Source organism: Camelus bactrianus, chromosome 4 (genome assembly GCF_048773025.1).
Source record: "Camelus bactrianus isolate YW-2024 breed Bactrian camel chromosome 4, ASM4877302v1, whole genome shotgun sequence".
Lineage (NCBI taxonomy): Eukaryota > Metazoa > Chordata > Mammalia > Artiodactyla > Camelidae > Camelus > Camelus bactrianus.
This window is the reverse complement of record NC_133542.1, coordinates 31,233,708-31,251,697: the sequence shown is the minus strand read 5'-3', so window position 1 is coordinate 31,251,697 and position 17,990 is coordinate 31,233,708. Positions and strand designations below refer to the sequence as shown.

The following is a 17,990-nucleotide window of genomic DNA, read 5'->3' as shown; positions in this document are numbered from 1 at the left end:
GATTACTAGGGAAAGAGGGTGGGAAGGGATAAATTTGGGATTTACAAATGTTAACCACTATATATAAAAACAGATTTTAAAAAGTTTCTTCTGTATAGCACAGGGAACTTATGTTCAATATCTTGTAATAACCTTTAATGAAAATAATATGAAAACAATATATGTATGTATATGCATGACTGGGACATTGTGCTGTACACCAGAAACCGACAAATTGTAATTAACTATACTTCAATTGAAAAAAAAAAAGAAGAAAATTGTCTTCTGAGTGGTAAGCACTGTAGTAGGTACTCTGTTTACATTATCCTTTATGGCAGTAAAATATACCTAACATGAAATTTACCATTTTAACCATTTTTGAGTGTACAGCTTAGTGCCATGAAGTACAGTGGGCTCTTAGCATCCATGGGGGATTGGTTCCACCGACACCAAAATCCCTGGATGCTCAAATCCATTACATAAAATGATGGAGTACAGTCAGCTGGCTCAAAACTTATGGATACAGACGGCCGGCTGTACATGCATTGTTGGGTAGACCACACTTTGTTTATACATTCATCAGCTAATGGATATTTAGATTGTTTCACATTTTGGCTGCTGTGAATAATGCTGCTAGAACTGGTGTCCACGTAGCTGTTTTTAGCCCCTGTTTTCAATACTTCCGAGTATGTACATAACTGCTGGATCATATGGTAATTGTACATTTAATTTTTTGAGGACCTGCCAAGTTGCTTTCTACAGTGCTAACAAGGTAGTTTTTGGAAAAAAGCGGTTCCATGGTCAATAGATTTCATCCTCTCTTTCTTGGAGAGTCACAATGCACTTCAGCATAGTAAAGTCTCTGAGCAGTCTTGCATTAAAAAAAAATCAATGTAACTTTGACCCACTATTCCCTAAACCAATTTGACAGTGGAACCCTTTTTTTTTTTTTTTTTGCAGAGTAACTAGTAACAGTATCCCCTGCTGGGTTGGAAAACAATGCCCTGAGCTCAGTGGGGCCAATACTGGAAGGGCTGGGGCTCAGGGCCAGAGAAGAATCATTCAGAGCCCGGAGCCGGGCAACCTCCAACTCTCAAACTAGCTTGTTGGGTGATGCTGGCAGGTTACCTTCCTTCTCCTAGTGTCTCTGCACATGTGCTTTTTTCTGCCTGGCACATCCTTCTGTTGCATCTTTGCTTCTAGAAGATTAACTTAACCTTTAGGATTAAGGCAGCCATCCCTTCCCTCAGGAAACTCTGACCTTGCTCTCTTGTCTCCCTCGGCAGGGATTGGAAGCTCCTCTTCTGTTAGCTGTTATTAAACTATGTTGCCCTGTTAAATGGTCAGCTTCCTGCACTATATCAAGAGGGGGGTCAAATTCAGTTTGCATAAACAACCACCTGGACAGTTTATTAAGAATACGGATACAACCATCTTAACCCTAAAAATTCTAACTCAGTAACTCTGGGGTGTGCATTCAGTAGCTCTAGAGTGTGCATATTTAATACACACCTGGGGCAAGAACATTGGGCAGATGATTCTTGGAATCCCCCTGTTGTCAGCTGTGAGCATCAGAGCCACTTCTATCCGTGCGTATTTTACACAATAAATATTGAACAAATGAACGAAACAACCTCAGTTTCCTCCTCTGTAAAAGATGAGGTTGGACTGGATGTTGTCTAAGCTTTCTTTTGGTTAAACTTCTCTTTATAAAGTTCAGATTATTTCATCCAAGACACTGTGTTCCCTGCAGTTTAAAGATCCAAACCATACAGAATACACAAACCCAAGAACCCAAAGCCACCAGAGAGACCTGCTGAAGAGGATGTGGTCCATGCTAGTGTTTAGCAAGTGTCTCAGGAGTCACGAATAACCATTATCAATTTTATCACAAGCTAGAGAGACAAAGAGGGGCATACACTCGTGCTCATGTGAATTGAGCCTCATTCTCTCTCGTAAGCACGAGTAGCGGACAGGCGGCATTGTCAGGGCTGCCAACCCCTAAGTTTGGGAATTAGGGAGTGAGGCATCATGGGAAACCAGGGGCCAGAGAAGGTGCTGGTGGGTAGCTCTCCTGCTACATGGAGAGGGCGCAGACCACGAGCAGCATCAGGGCCCCCTGACTCTGCTCCAACCATTTCTCGGCAGAGTCTTTGAACATAAAACTCTGACCCGCCTCTCCCTGAGAACCCTGCAGGTTTTGAGAGGCCGCTTCAGCTTCTCACAAGAGCTACGGCCTGAGAAAAATGAAGTCTCCCACTACTTATAACCTCTCAGCATTTCAGAGGAAAAGGTTGGCTATGGCTGCCAAGATCCAGCAAATATTTGGTTAGCTTGGAAAGAATGGGTGCTCATTTTCCAATTCTCACAGATTTCTCTATGCCCAGTTCTTTTTATTAAAAACTCCAAATCCAGAGATAAAGTCAAATGGCACTCCAAGCTCTAAGCATTCATCTGTATCCCGGGGAGCAGAACCCAGAATCTAAACAAAGAAAAGCTTAATCAATAGAACTCATGAATTTCCTCCAGGAACAGTACCCAGCATAGCCAAGGAATAAGCAGAGGGGCTCCTCACGGCGGTTTTCTTTGGGTGGATATTTATGGGAGGGGCCACAGAATGTTCCCTCCGCTCACCAGGGCCAGCACACTGTGGCCAATGGGGCAAATCCTGCCTGCTGCCTTTTTCATTTGTTTCTGTACAGCCTGTGAAATACAATTTATTTACTGTTTTACATTTTTAAATATTTGAAAAAATCAAAAGAAAAAAACAATTTCATGACATCTGAAAACTACAGGAAATTCAAATTTGTCTCTATAAATGAAGTTTTATTGTAACACAGCCACACCCATTTGTTTGTATATTGTCTATGGCTGCTTTGGAGCTATGACAACAAAGTTGAGTAGCTGAGACCGAGGCCACATGGCCCTAAAAGCCTGAAATACGTCCTACCTGGCCCTTTGCAGAAAATGATTGTAGGCAGGCCCCCGGAGCAGAGGATGCAAGACTTGACCTTCACTGGTATTTGAACTAAAAACTAAAAAGTATTTATGCACAGTTAAGTAATTATAAAGCAAACACCTGTTTAACCTAACACGTGGGGTCAAGAAATAAAATATGGTTGGGCCGGACCCCGGAAGTCCTCGAGAGGTGTGCCCTTTCTTCCTGACTAGAGTTTAATCAGTACCTGGACCTTTGTGATAATATTTTCTGTGCTGGTGTTTACATGTCTGCCACCTAAATCCTGTATTTGAATTTCCTTGTTTTCAAACTGTATCTACATAGAATAACACTGTAAATTTGCTTTTGTGTCTTGTTCTTTTTTTCAACATAGTTTGTGAGACTCGGCTCTGAGTTACTGCATGTGGCCACAGTGGCCGCAGCCCTTGCTGCATCGCACTTCACTCCATTACTTTAGCACAGCTCACTTACTCTTTTTACTGCTGGTGGACAGTTGGGTCATTTCCAGTTTTTGGCTATTGAGGATGGCATTGCTATGAACATCTTGTATCTGAACCATCGTCAACTTATGCAAGAGTCTCCTGAGAGGGGTGTGGAACTGTTGGGTCGCAGGGTATGCGTATCTTCAACTCTTATCAGTTAACCAACTCTACAACATGATTCTCCAAACGGGTTGGACCAAATCACCCTCCCATCAGCTGCCTCCTTTTAGGGAGCACAGAAGCTCTTTGTGTCTTATCAGTCAGCACTATTTCCATCTCCAAGCCCTAAACCACCGGAGTGTGCTGCCTGTCCCTCGTCCCCAGTACTTTGAAGAGCCAGACAACATGGATGGGAGCCATCAGCCCTCTTGCTTTGTATCTTCCCTTAACGTAATTCTCAAGTCTTAAAAATTCAGTGAGAGAACTGCCAGCTTTCTAAGAATGATCCTTGTGAGAAATGTGATGTCTTTTAGAATCCTGTGCTTGGCAATAGGTTGGAGTGAAAGCATCCTGACCAATCTTTCCACTATCCCACCCCCCATGGATGGGAGCCAAGGAAACACGTTCATCACACCAGAGGGTCAGGCGGCCTCCCAAAGCCTGTAGATCAGACAAGACAGGGGATCGGGGAAATAGTACCTGCTCCTTTCCTTTCTCCTTCGGGAAATCAGAGGACTTCAAATGTCAGGGTATTAGGAAGCTGATGCCTGTGTCCTTCTCGGCAGGATTCTAGGAAAACTGGGCAGAAGGGGCCCACTCCGATGGCCAGCATGCCGTAACCCCATCACCTGGAGGACCACGAACTAGAGGCACTTCTGAGGCATGATGTAGCGCTGCACTGAAAAGGCATAAATAAACCCCAAACCCTAGCACACATTTATCCAGTTTTTGAAGCGGATTAATAGAATAACCAATAAAACATGTATAAAAGCTTTAATTAAATCTGATGAAATAAAACTTCATGTTTTATTTATGGACACTCCCAACATGTAAAGGATTCAGGGACACATGCATTTTTACTGCCATTTCATCCTCATATCTATAATTAAATCCAGGCTGCAGCTCTGGCCCAAAGCAACGCGGCATTTTAAAGCTGGCCTTGGCCACGCCCTCCCCAACCCCCATCTGCTTTTAATTATAATTACCATCCTAGTACGAGGGAGGCTGATGGTGAAACTAAACAAAATAATGAAACAAACAAACAAAAAATGGTTGTTGCCATTGGGTTTTAAAACGACACACTGAAGGAGTTCAGGCAGGTGGGTGCACCCTCTATTTCCAGTTTTATTATGTACCAAGTGCACAATCCCTTCATTTTACTTTTGACATATAAAAAGGACTCCATGAAACAAGACAAAATAACTTATGATTATATGAAACATAACTGTGACAAATCACAAAACTATACATATTAATAGAAAAAAAGTGTACCTAATTCTTTAAAAGATTTATGACAATAAGCACCAGATGTGCCCCTAGAGTAAAATCAGCCCCATATCCAGTATGATATATGCAGTTCATTTCTCTACGTGAGTGTGTATAACTATGTACAAGAGTCTGTGTGATTTATGGAAAACAGATTTCCACTTTTTTCCCCCAAAGTGCTTTATGTCAGCAACATTACACAGGATGCTCTGCTGTCTGTACAAAATAAATCTCTTCTTTTTTACACTCACCATTTGTCCATTGAGTGTTTTTGTTTTTTCTTTTTTTGCTTTGCTCATGACAAAAAAAAAAAAAAAAATGTAACCACAGAAATTCCACACCACCAACAAAATGTGCCATTAAAAATGCTGCTATAAAACATGGTCAAAACAGTCAAATAAAATACCAGATAATTAAATTGGACATTTACAATCACTATTTCCAATACGTCAAGGCAACTGGGAAGCAAGGTTGTTGGATAGGGGTTGAACATTCACCTCTGTCCTAGGGTGCTAATGTGCTTGACAACTGCTAATGTTAAAACAACAGAACAACACCAAAGCTCTGTTTCATCAGTGGAAACTTTGCTGTGATCTACTGAAGACCTTCTGTTCATTTTAGAATCACCTAGATAATTTGGGGGAGACACGGGTAAAGGGAGATGCCCCATAGGACTAGTAAATATTTAAATAATATTTAACAGCTGATCAGAGGCTAAATTACAACTTACATTTTGATGCAGTCCCTTTAGGGAATTAAGACAATGCAGCAAATGAAATGTCTCTAGGCATACTGATTTTTTTTTTTAATGTAATAGGATAATTGGCTTCGGGCTGTGTGTATTTTCACAAGCACAGGTTTTTTAAAAAGGGGGAATGACAGTCTCAGTTCGGATGTTTATGAAAATGGTTACATATCAAGAGTAAAAAGGCCAGGAAATGGAAGAGAATAATTTTCTGAAGTTTCCACTTTTACTACTACAAACATAATGATGAAAGCGTATATAAATCATGTGCAATGGGAAAGCAAGCAAGGGACAAATTTTAAGGTCAGGCGAGATCCTGGAATCTCAGGCCAGAGTGTATAGTCTTGAAGGAGCCTGGAGGTTTCATGTCTTGGGCCCTAAGCTCAAACCTGCAGCTGTGGGGAAACACGGTGTGGGGGGTGGGGTGGGGAGTGAGGGGCTTTGCAGGCTGCACTGAGCCCTCCCTCTGCTAAAAGGAATGCCCCTCAGGGGCAGGGCCAGTCCCTGCTGGGGAAGGAGGCCCTGTAGCGGCTGCTGCCAGGTGCCCCTTGGCTCCTTCCCTCCTCAGTGAGGCCAAATGCAGGCCTAGAGACATGCAGGAGCGTCTCCTTCAGCCAAAGTTTCTGAGGTTCAGCTTCTGGCTTTGTCCTCCTTCCCTGTTTCCACCTTAAGTTATAGCAAAAAGCCATGGGCAGGCTGACGTCAGCTGCAGTAGCAACCATCTTTCCATCTTCTTCCTCCTCATCACACAAATATGTTTTGAGTTCCCCACAGAGGATTCAGTATTGAATGGATAGATTGTCTCTCTAAGATATCAGAGCTTTCCCTTCTCTGAGGGTGTGACAAAGGACATGGGTCCCTTTTTAGGCCAAGGGACACAACCCACGAACCCTGCCAGAAGGGTGGGACTTTGTGTGCAGTCTGAGAGCTCATTTGGAAAGAAAGTCTGACGTGCGTCCTTTTGTAAAGCAGAAAAGATTTTTGTAAAGTGAATAACTCGTCTCTTTTGCAGACATGGACATCTGTGTCATGGCTCTTCTCAGATGGGAGCCCACTAGCCAGAGAAACTAGACTGACTGCGTGTGCTGAGTGCACGTAAAGACAGACCCCGTGCTTGGTTCTTTATGTGCCTTATTCTACCGCACGTCAGAGTGAAGTCCGGAATCAGGCAGAACACCACCTCCTGTGCAGCCAGACTGGAAGGACCTGCCTGTCAGGATACAAACTGTCACTGGATCCCAAGTCTGACACCAAGCTGTTTAATTGTCTTGTTGAAGGTTGTAATTATCTCGGTTTGACAAATAGCATTGTTTCATTTTTCTTCAGATAACATTTTTAAAGAGAGAGAAAAGAAATCATGAGACGTGAGAGCACTGGAATGTCACAATTTACTGGGGGTCTTTGGAGTTTGGCTTATTTTTATAGTCTCTGCTATAGGACTCCGGATCTTTTTAACAGCTTGGTAAAGGTGTTTTTAACAGCTTGGAAAATGGCTTCCTGTTTAGGTTTGATATCAAATGGCTAAGAGCTCTGTGAAAATTCCAGGCCCTCAAAAACAGAGTTTCAGTAAAAAAAGGTTGTTTCCTTCTGGCCACCTTTCCAGAGCTGCCCCTCTACCTGCCTTGGGCCAGACCTTGCTCAGAGCTGGTGTTCAGGCAATGGCGGATGGTGGGAGTGCCTGAAGCACAGTCAAGAAGAGGGTGAGAGCGATGCACAATGGGGAAGGGAGAGACAGACACACAGACAGACAGAGGGGAAGTCCTGGCGGAGGAAGCAGAGGCTGTAGGAAACAGCTGTGTGTCGGGCACTTCTGGTTCGGTTTTCTGGGAGAACCAGGAGCACACCTCCATGCTGCCTGCTCTCAGCTTCTAGCTGGTCTCTCGTCACAGCACCGGAGCGGAGGCGACGGGTGGACCTTTTCTTTTGAGCAAGGTCTTCAAGGTCGAGTCATGGAGCAGAGCAGTCAGCCCACGAGGGTCTCTGTGGCAGCACTGGGAAGGGGGTGCCCCCTCATCTCCCTCAGGTGGCCTTGGTTGAATGCAAAACTAACATTCCAGGTGCTCACAGGTGCTGCGAGGCAGGGCCAAGTGGAGGCCGAATGTACGGAGTTGGGGTGATGAAAATAATTATCTCCATCCAAAGAACAGACCTCTAAATATTTTTTTTAACCTTTTAAAGTAGGTATGAAGTCTTTAAAATGAAAGAACTAAGGTAGGTTGCAGGAATATAAAACAAGCTGTAGTGCTTTTCAAAGGACTGTGCTTGACAGACCTTCTTATCTTGCTTTTGGAGAAACACTGAAAAGCAACTGGTTAGCCTGGGAATATCTCAGGGGAGAGAGGCAGCCAGCTCACTGGCACACCAGGCCGGGGCTGGGAAGCCCGGGGCCCCTCTAGGAGCTGAGCCCCCACCGCGCTCCGGGCTCGGAATGTGGATTTCCCTGGCTGTGCCTGGCTTGGTGTCAGCCGGCAGCGAGGAGAGGACGAGCGCTGGGCCCCGCGGTTCACTGTGCTGCTGGCAATTTGGGCTGTTCTTCCCTATTTGGAGTTTTCAGCCAGGGTGATCCCCGAACTACATTTTCACCTGCACATCATTTCCTTGGTATCCTTTGAGGGTTGACAGGCAGGAAGTAACACGTATCCGGTAGAGTGAGACTCTGAATTCCCTTTGAAAAGAGTCCTGCCGGTTACCGGCAAACACAGAGAGAAAAAGGAGCAGCTGCAAACATGCCTGCAAAGCCCAGCTCTGACCATCTAGCCCTGCCTTCCAAAGACACACCTGTGACTTGGTAGGTTCTGTTGATTTGCTCGACATCCTTTTCTTGCAGTCTGTGAAAGCATGAGAACAAAAGGTGGCAAGGAACAGAAGATTCTGGATGCCGGTGGTACTGGAGGCTGGGGGGGCTTTTAGCCTTCAGTATAGACAGAGGAGAGCTGGCTAGGACAGCGGTCCACAGCACTGATCTGCAGGAACGTAGCGTCTTCAGGCCCGCTGCGAAGAGGCTCCCCAAAGAGGCTTGAGGAACCGGAAGGCAAATCATACACTGGAAGAGAAAGAACGCACAAGTAAACCTGGCCTTGGCACATCCGCCAGGCATGCAGGCGGCACCGGCTGACTGGGGGTCAAGGAGGCAGCCTTGCTGGGCCAGGCCCTGCAGTGGGTCTCTGTTTTCGGGCACCTTGAAAGGGACGAGGCTGATGTGCAGGCAGACAGCTAAAATCTGACTTGGCACAAAGTGGTCTGAGTAGGAGTAAAAGTGAAGTGCCGTAAAGAAGGGTGAGGGTGGCCTCAAAAAGGAGGTGATTTTAAATCTGAGTAAGAAAAGGACGGGATTCTCACAAATGGAGAGGTAGAGAAAGAACATTCCAGAAGGATGAAACAGGGAGCAAAGATAGAGAGTAGGGGCATATGGGGCAAGCGTGCCGGCAAAGTGCAGGCGCACAGCCTGTGAGGAAGACACGAGACATGGGAGGGCAGGTCGGGAGAGTTTGATCAGGCTCAACTCCTGGGGGCTCTGAATGCCTCACTGAGAAGAGCAGACTTTAGACACCTGGAAACTATTGACTGTATCTAAGCAGGAAATCACCTTCTTTTAGCCTTCAGTTTTGGAAGGCAATGGTTCTGGTAGCATGGAGGGCAGATGGTAAAGATAAGGAGCTGACTCAGGGACACCTGCTGGAAGGCTGTTGTCTTCGTCTGGGAGATGTGATGGCACGAACGAGGGTGGTGGGAGTGGAAGATGAAGAGGAGAGACACTTCATGGGCAGAGTGAACAGGGTTGATACGGTCTGGGGAAGCCCTCCCGGTCTCACTTGCTAGTCTGCCCGTGTGTCTAAGCCACAGAGAACAACAACACACCTGTAATGCCCGAGTGAGCCGAGAAGGCTCTGTGGAAAACGTCAAAGCCAGCCTGGCCCATGGACGCGGGGAGCAGGCAGTCCTCGAAGGAAGGCCCCACATTGCAGGAGCTGCTTGGTGGCACGGTTCTCTGAGAGTCAGGGTAGTGCGGGGGGCAGAGTGTCTGCAGCTGCCCATAAAATCCTGAAATGCAAGCACAGCCTTGAGCTACTGCAGGGCACAAGTTCCAAAGATCATTTCAACCCAGCAAGACCCTCACTCAGCCTGGCTTCCTATGACAAAATCCCTTTAACCCTAAGTCCACCTATAAAGCCTTCTGAGCAAGTCTCCATAATGCACTCTTTGAGCAGAAGCTCTTCTACCTTCAGGGAATTTCAAGTTTGCTGGTGATGACATTCTTTATTGCTTGCTCCAGTACCTGAAATGGAAGGGGTGCTCACCTTCCTAGACTCTCCAAACAGTCCTAAACACTGAAGATCTGACCTTTAGGGGACATTCCTACCCCCTGCCCTCCCACCAGGTTTTGAGTGCATCTTCCTTAACTTCCTGTATTCTATATCCTATTCCGTATTTCACATTTGGTAAAAAAAACCTGAAGAATACTCTTTTAACAATGCCTACCTTAAAAAAAAAAAAAAGCAACAAAGATTTATCCATTAGTCCTTCTAAGAGATACATCCATACATATTTATATCTTCCTCATTATTTTGAATAGGTACACAGTAGCCCATAGCTGGATATATTACAACTTACTTAACTATTATTACTGTTGATCTTTGCAGTAAATGGGAAAACTGTATGTGAATAAATCATATAATAAATATATGGGAAGATTTCTTAATATTTGAAAATAATCAACATTTGGCTAATCTTGTTTCATTTCTCGCTCTCAATTTTTTTCTTACTTAATGGAGTTTCTTCTTGTGGTCCTATGTGGTCCTTTTCTATGATCCTCCACACCGTCCATGATACCTTAATTTTTCATTCTTCTGTCTTGCCTCATGATAAATTTAAGTAATGGAGTATTTTCTTGAGTATATGTTTTTTTAAAAAAAGTAATGAAACTTTCATTCAATACTTTATTTCACAGTGTCTGTTTCCTCAACTCTAAAATATGGAAGTCACTATCTATTTCAGAGGGTGACTATGAACATTAAGCAAGTCATTGGAAGAGGAAGCCCATACATGGCATTTGAAAGCGCTTTATAAATGTCAGTTATTATTGATATCATGACTGTTTCTGGTGGAAAAAATGAGGGATTAGCAGAGGAAGTGCCCCAGGGTTCCTTCCACAAACATTACATGATGGAGAACACAAAACTAATTCATGGACTTTGAAGCCCTAGTCCTGTGTGCTTTCCTCCACTAGAACTGCTGCTTCTTACCCAAATCACCTATCAGCAGGTGGGGAAGGTGCTCTTTGGGTTCTTTTTAGCCCTCTTTAAGGAAAACTAAGGCGCAATGACACATCCAGCCTACTATGCTCACAGCTCTCTTCGTTTCTGACCAATACTCTCAAGGCAGCCCGTATAACTGCTCAGAGTCCCCTTGGCCAGGAGGCTTGTTCTATGGTGCTACGAACATCACCCTAGAATGTGTGCCGAACTGCTCATAAAGATACAGGCCAGCCCTCTAGGAGCTTAGAATTCAAGACAGAGGTGTGGATACAGATTTATGCACAGGGCACACTCGTAGTAGAAAACAAAATAATAATATCCATTATAAGCAACCAGTAGTATACCTTATATAGAATCAAGAGGAAAAATCCATATAAGGTTTGGGGGAAAGATTAAATGCACATTAGCAGTACTGACCAGGAAAATACATAAAGAAATTCCATGTCAAGGCAGGAGAAGAAAGAATGGAAAACTGCTGGCTCTTCTCTTTCCTAAGGCTTCTATGTGGACTCCATAGACAGATGGGCAAAGGATCCAAACAGACCACTCAAACACTCATATAATTATCAGCCAATATGGACAAATCGTCAGTCCTCTAGCCATCAAAGCAATACAAACCGAGACAATGACAAAATACTACATTCTACCTATCACATTAGCAAAGATTTCTGAAAGTCATTCTTGGTGCTGGAGTGAGGCTGGTGAAGAGGGCACAGTGTTGGAGACACTGCAAAAGAGTATAAGCCTCTGGAAAACAACCCGACAACCTGCGTCTAGAACCTAAATGTGTTCATATTTTGGACATGGGACTTTTACTTCCAAGAATGCTTCCTAAAAGTATATTCTGAAAAACAGAAGAAATTCTGCACAGAGGTAGACATCACAGAGCTAGTTGTTGTAACAGAAAACTGAAGAGTCAAAATAGCCAACCACAAGAGAATGGTGAAGCAAACAGTAATACACTTACATGATGGGAATACTAGGTAACCACTAAAATAATGTCTACAAGGAGTATTTAACATCATGGAAAAACCATTATTAAGGTTATAATGGGTTTTTTATAAAAGCAAGATACAAAATTGAATATGGAGACCGGGGTCGGCTATGGGGAATTCAATGTATAGGACAGATTGCAAGGCAACATATCTATAGTTGTCTTTGGGGGTGGTGGTTTGGCTTTGTATTTTTCTGAATTTTAATAGCGATGAAGAACAAGTACTCTGGAGCCAGACTTCCTGGGTTCAAATCCTAGCTCAACTACTTACCAACTGTGTAGCCCTGATGAATTACTTAGCCTCTGGGTGTTTCAGCTTTCTGCTTTGTAAAATGGAGTTAAAAGTAGTACCTACACCTCACTGAGTTATTATGAAGATTTAAATAGTTAATTAATTAAATATAATACATTTATATATTATATATTATGACTTGATTTAATTAATTATATAATTAATATTTATATGCTTTAATAATATAATTTATATAACTATGTTGCCAAATAAAAAAATTTAAAAGTAAAATTATTTCACAATAATGTAGTCAGTTCCTAGATCCTGCACTAATACACAGATCCTGATTTCTTCATTCATCCCAGTGCAGGCTCAAAACAGCAACACGTTTGAGTGGTCAGAAAGACCTGGGATGTTCACCTTCGTGGTTTGGGAGGTTCCTTGGACCCCTCTTGACTTTGGGTACCCAGTGGCCAGGCACACGTAATCACGGCATCCCCATCAGTAGGAAAATGTTACCATAAACCATCATGGTTGGTTTGTTAGAATGAAATGTCTCCTCACTGAGCAAAATAGACAATAATTGCTATTTATATTCCTATGACGCGCCACTCAAATCTGTCACCCATAAATACCCTGATAGCATTCCTCAGCGTAAAATTAACCTTCCAGGAAGAAAGACATTTTTCACTAAACTCCCACAACTCCCCAAATAGGGACATTAATCATTCAGGTATGTCAGGGACAGTGATAGAGACATTCACTGGCCTTTTGTGAAAACCAATTCATTCTCTCTTTCCTGTCTTCTCCCTGCTTTGAAGAGAGAGAGGAATTTCACATGGTTTCAATCTGCATTTGAATGTTGTGATGTATAAGAGTATAGATGGTTTGTGATGCAGTGAAATACACCGGGTGATGTTAAATAGTAAACCCAGTATTCTGGGCTCCATCTCCCAGTTTCCCCTGTCTGGATGAGTGAGAGGGCAGAGCAGACTGTAATTCCTGCCTGTGGGTGTCTTGGCTCACATGAGAAACAGTCGAGACCGGAATGGCTCCACAAGCATGTTTTATCACTCTCACAGCCAACTCAGGGAAAGAAAATCCTCCTTATGAAATCCCGTCCTCCATGAAGCCAGCTCCTAGAGATGCCAAATACACTGGTGTGGATGACTGTGGCCACTCAGATCAGCGGGCTTTAACGTACCCTCTTCCCACTGCTATTTCCATAAAACTAACAAAATTAAAAAAATTCCATTGGGGTCTTGCCACACACACAAACCCAGAGAAAGTCTAGCTCGTTTCTGATGAATGGCTCCTGTATTCCAGCTGTTGGATTTCATGGAGTAAATTTGGAAGGAACACTAGCTTTAGGACCCAAAGCAAAATGAGGCAAGATGTTAACACATTTCGTGGGCATAAAATATAAGAGGGATGGCAAAGTCGGCCAATCTGTCAGTCAGCCAGGCAATGATAGTTATCAAGTGCTGGTCAAGGTGCTTTTGGAGAGACCAAAGAGATGGAAGTTAAGATCGTGTCCTTGGGTATTGATAATGCAGTTGGAACAAGAACACATACACTTATAATAGCTTAAGAATGCACAAATAAGTTTATGTTAACAATAAATGTTAGCCATTACATTTAGTTAGCAAATCACCCCTTCCCCATTTTAGAAGTTATTTTACCTCCAAGAATGGAGGGGTTGGGGAGGAATTTGCCGCTCCTGAAGGTCAAGGAGAATCATTCCTCCTCTTGTCAATTTTGGCAAGTTTTTTCCTCTTCTCTAAAAACAAACTTGTTTTTCTAATTATAAAAATACTTGGAATTAAGTGTACCAATTAGAAAATATAGAATAGTATATGCAAAGAAAGGAAAAAAAAATTATCTTTATTTCCACAATTCTATATGAGCAGATGTATACACAACAAAACTAGAACATTATATACATTGATTTGCATCCTGTTTTCTCCCCTATTATCTATAGCTTTACATAGCACTACAACTCATTCTTAAAAATCCCTCCTCTTTACTTTGTCACATGGGGTCACTGATGGCTCTGTGGTGACTGGTTAGATCAGGAGAGCACTGTCACTCTTGTTGCTTAATGATAATAAAGCAGCCCCATGAAGCTGGGTGTGGACTGCCTTTCCAAAGTGGAAGGGGAGTGGAGGAAGTTAGAGGAGAAAGGAATCACATGACTAAATATGACAATGGAACAGTATTCTCCAGGGCAGCACCATCCAGTAGAACTCTGTGTGTTCATGGAAATGATCTATGTCTCACTGTCCAACACAGTAGCTGCGAGTGGTTACTGAGCACCTGAGATGTGGCTAGTATGACTGAGAAACTGACTTTTAAATTTTACTTTAGCTTTAATTAATTCAAATTTAAATGGCCACATATGGCTTGTGGCTACTGTACTGGACAGTACCCCTCCAGGGCAATCTGCATTCCCAGGTTTCACATACTTTGTTTCAGGAATGTTTCTGATTAAATTCATGGATTAAAAAAAACATATGACCCACCAAGAATTTAAATAAAAGCCAGATAATGATTTTTAGACTCCTGGCCTTCAAGATAGGAAGTCTACTAGACTCTATTACATTTATCTTTTCCTTACCAATTTACACTCTAGTCTTTGTGGAAGGAACTAGAGTATAAATACTTCAATATATAAATAATGGTCACTCAACTCACAACTCTCAGCAGGGCTGATGACCATTATTTTAAGCTAAACTTCCAGGGCATTTCCGCTTTCCTGCAGGAACCAGTTTCCCTTCTGGAAGTAAGAGATGGAAAAGGGAAGATGTCACCCACATTTCTTCCTGCGGACTGTGGGCCCAGTTCACTGTGCCTACTGGGAGTGGCCACAGCACAGGTGGGTCTCCAACTTCTCTAGCACTATGGTCAAGATGGAATAAAGTCCTACAGAGGCTCTGCCCAACTGCTACAGGAGGTAACTCATGGAGGGAGACGAATACCATCAGCTCCAACTTCGTCAAGGTGCTATGTCAGCAGCTGCCTACCTAGTGGGTTTGTTTATGTAGCAGATGGCTCTGCAAAACAAAATTCTTGTTCTCCTTTATGATGCAGCTGGGAACCACCACCGAACTCTGGGCACCAGGAAAAGTGCTGGATGGACAACATTCAGAAGCAGGACTGACCCTTCCCTGCAGTAGCCTCTTCCTGGACCATAATGACAATTTACAGATGCAGACAGCCCATGTGTGGAGCCCATCACAGGCATCAGGAAAGGCCCCCAGAACTAATTCCCCAACCAGAGTGTGGCCTGATCAGGCTGAGCAGGACCCTTTATGAGGCTCCTTGGAAACAACACTGCCAGTAATCGCTTCCCAAGATCCCTCATAATCTTCAGATGTGAAACCCTTCAACTCCTGTGTGGTCAGAGTATCATTCCAGGCATCCAGGCCAAACACTCTTGTTTTCAGATACTGGAATCCCAGGAGTCATCTGTTCCCTTGACCTTTCAGAAGAAACACTGGCTAAGTGTGTGCTTGCTTTTGCTATTGTGTTTTTCTAAAACGGGGGTGTTCATAGCGCCTACTTCACACAATAACTGCAACGATTAAAGAGGGTTAAGAGATGACCCATGCGAAGGGCTGAGCGTGTGCCTGGCACACAGCACTCCACAAATGTTACTCTTTATTTTTCTTCCCTGTTCTTCTAATAACACAAGCATTTCAACTTTTATGCTTTCATTCACTCAACAACTGTCAGTAACTAAGCACTCAGTCAAGTGCTGGAGACACAGTGGCGAATAAAACACACCCCATGCCTTTTGGAGTTTATGTTTTAGTGAGAAAAAAAGATAAACCTATAAATGAGAAACCAAATGATACAATTTAATATTGTACGTGATGGCAAAATGGAAATTTCCTTTACAGGATGTATAGAGATGCAACACTTTACCCCAGAATGCATTCAAAGTAGGAAGAGGAAAAAGCAACAAATAAGAAAGAAGTCTGGGTTTTTAAAGCTTTTTAAAAAGAGCAGTGGCTGTAGTTCCTTTTGTCTGGCCCCATCTGCTGATGGTAGACGTAATTAGGAGGCTATCCCACAGCTCACTGAGGACCGGCCCTGGCTGAGTGGTTTTTCTGCCAGTGGTGCCAATCAGTGGGGGCCTGGGTAGGAGAATAGGCAGCCATGAGTGGCAGAGGCAGAGCTGGCAGTGCCTCAGTTTTTTTGGGGTACAGGTGTTTGCTAGCCAAGTGGAAGGAAGGATGTATATTTATGAACTTAATGACTCTAATCATTTTTCTGCAGAGACTATAATTTTGTGGGTTACTGTAGGAAGGGTAGAGCTTTTGGCCTCACTCACATGACTGCTGCACATGCAGGGGCATGAATGAGCCCAAGTGATGAGCAAGAGGGCTCAAGTCAAGAGAGTTCCAGGGACAAGGACACAGAAAGAAGATGCACGACCCAACTCCCTTTGGCTTCCCTAATGTCTTCCTAACTCTCGTATGGCCCTCTGTGCATTCCCTCCTACTCTCTGGGGACCCTTGAGCTGCCCCCTTTGAATACCTTCTGTAATCCATAATATAAGCCACTGAACAGAAAGAGACAAAATAGGGAATTCTCTGGTAAAGCTCTTAAAGGCCATGAGACTATGACCTTTGGTGTCATATCTCAGCTTGATTTCATACACTCCCGACTTTACTCAGACAATGGCCCAGGGAATCACATACTAACTGCTCACATGGTAACTTAGTATTAGAAATCTTTTAAGATTCTTTCACGGGCGGCCTCTGATATACCTGTCTTGTAAGTAGGTGATTCAAACAAATATTCTAATTTTATGGACAAAGAGATGGAAGCAGAGGAGCCGTTGAATCCCTTGCCTTTATAACCAATACTTGGTTTATATGAAACTGTGCAAATAAGAGAAAAGTGAAAAATTCATATAATCATTTTAATATTTAAAAAACATCCAGATATTTGGAATTATCTATGGATCTAGCCTTTACCTTAAAACAAATGAGCAGCAGAGCTAAAATAGTCACCACATAATCTTCCACTAAGCCCAGCACTTTCTCATTTGTGGTCCTTTTGCTTAGGCTTTTTGGTAGACATTTTGGTTAGTGTTACACCTACACTTCAGACAATTATGTCAGAAGGAAGGAAAGAAACTAGTATTTATTTGCTCGGAGATGAGCATTGTCCTAGATATTTTATACGGAAAATCTTCATTCTTGAAACAATTTTTTTAAAAATTGAAGTATATAATTGATTTATAATTTGTGTTAGTTTCAGGTATACAGCAAAGTGATTCAGATATATATATATATATATATATATATATATATATATATATATATATATATATATATATATATATATTTCAGATTATTTTCCATTATAGGTTATTACAAGATATTGAATAGAGTTCCCTGTGCCACAGAGTAAATCCTTGCTGCTAATCTGTTTCATGTATAGTAGTTTCTATCTGTTAATCCCATACTCCTAATTTATCCTCTCTTTCCCCTTGAAACTATAAGTTTGTCTTCTATGTCTGTGAGTCTGTTTTTGTTTTGTATATAAATTCACCTGTATTATTTTTTCAGATTCCAATATAAGTGATACCATATAATGTTTTTCTCTGTCTGACTTAGCTCACTAAGCATAACATTCTCTAGGTCCATCCATGTTGCTACAAAGGGTAATATTTCATTCTTCTTTACTTAAAACAAATTTTGAGTTAAGTAGTATTGTCCCCTGTTTGTAGACAAGGAAAAGTTCAAATAACTTACCCAAATCCTCACAGCTACCAAGTTTCAGAACTAGGACTCAAATTCTGATCTGTTTGGTGATACAGTTCATACAAACAGCAGCTTAAGCTCATGAACCAATCAATTTAAACAAAATCTTTTCATTTTTGTTGAAGTCCCTCACTGTCAGATC

General features: G+C 42.7%; 1 protein-coding gene across 5 annotated transcripts in view; it reads right to left on the bottom strand.

The window, feature by feature from the left end:
- Nucleotides 1-4,629: 4,629 nt before the first annotated feature.
- The window catches only part of GLIS3 (GLIS family zinc finger 3), a 498,554-nt gene continuing 485,193 nt past the window's right edge, over nucleotides 4,630-17,990 (bottom strand). For 4 of the 5 annotated variants that reach the window (XM_074361627.1, XM_074361629.1, XM_074361628.1 and 1 more), the window contains 2 exons: nucleotides 9,449-9,631; nucleotides 4,630-8,633 (listed from right to left, as the gene is read on the bottom strand). In XM_074361627.1, the coding sequence (XP_074217728.1) occupies nucleotides 8,497-8,633; nucleotides 9,449-9,631 (320 nt within the window). In that variant the 3' untranslated portion in view covers nucleotides 4,630-8,496. Of the gene's footprint in view, nucleotides 8,634-9,448; nucleotides 9,632-17,990 lie in introns of those variants that run through there. The other variant, XR_012506358.1, reaches the window with a different exon arrangement.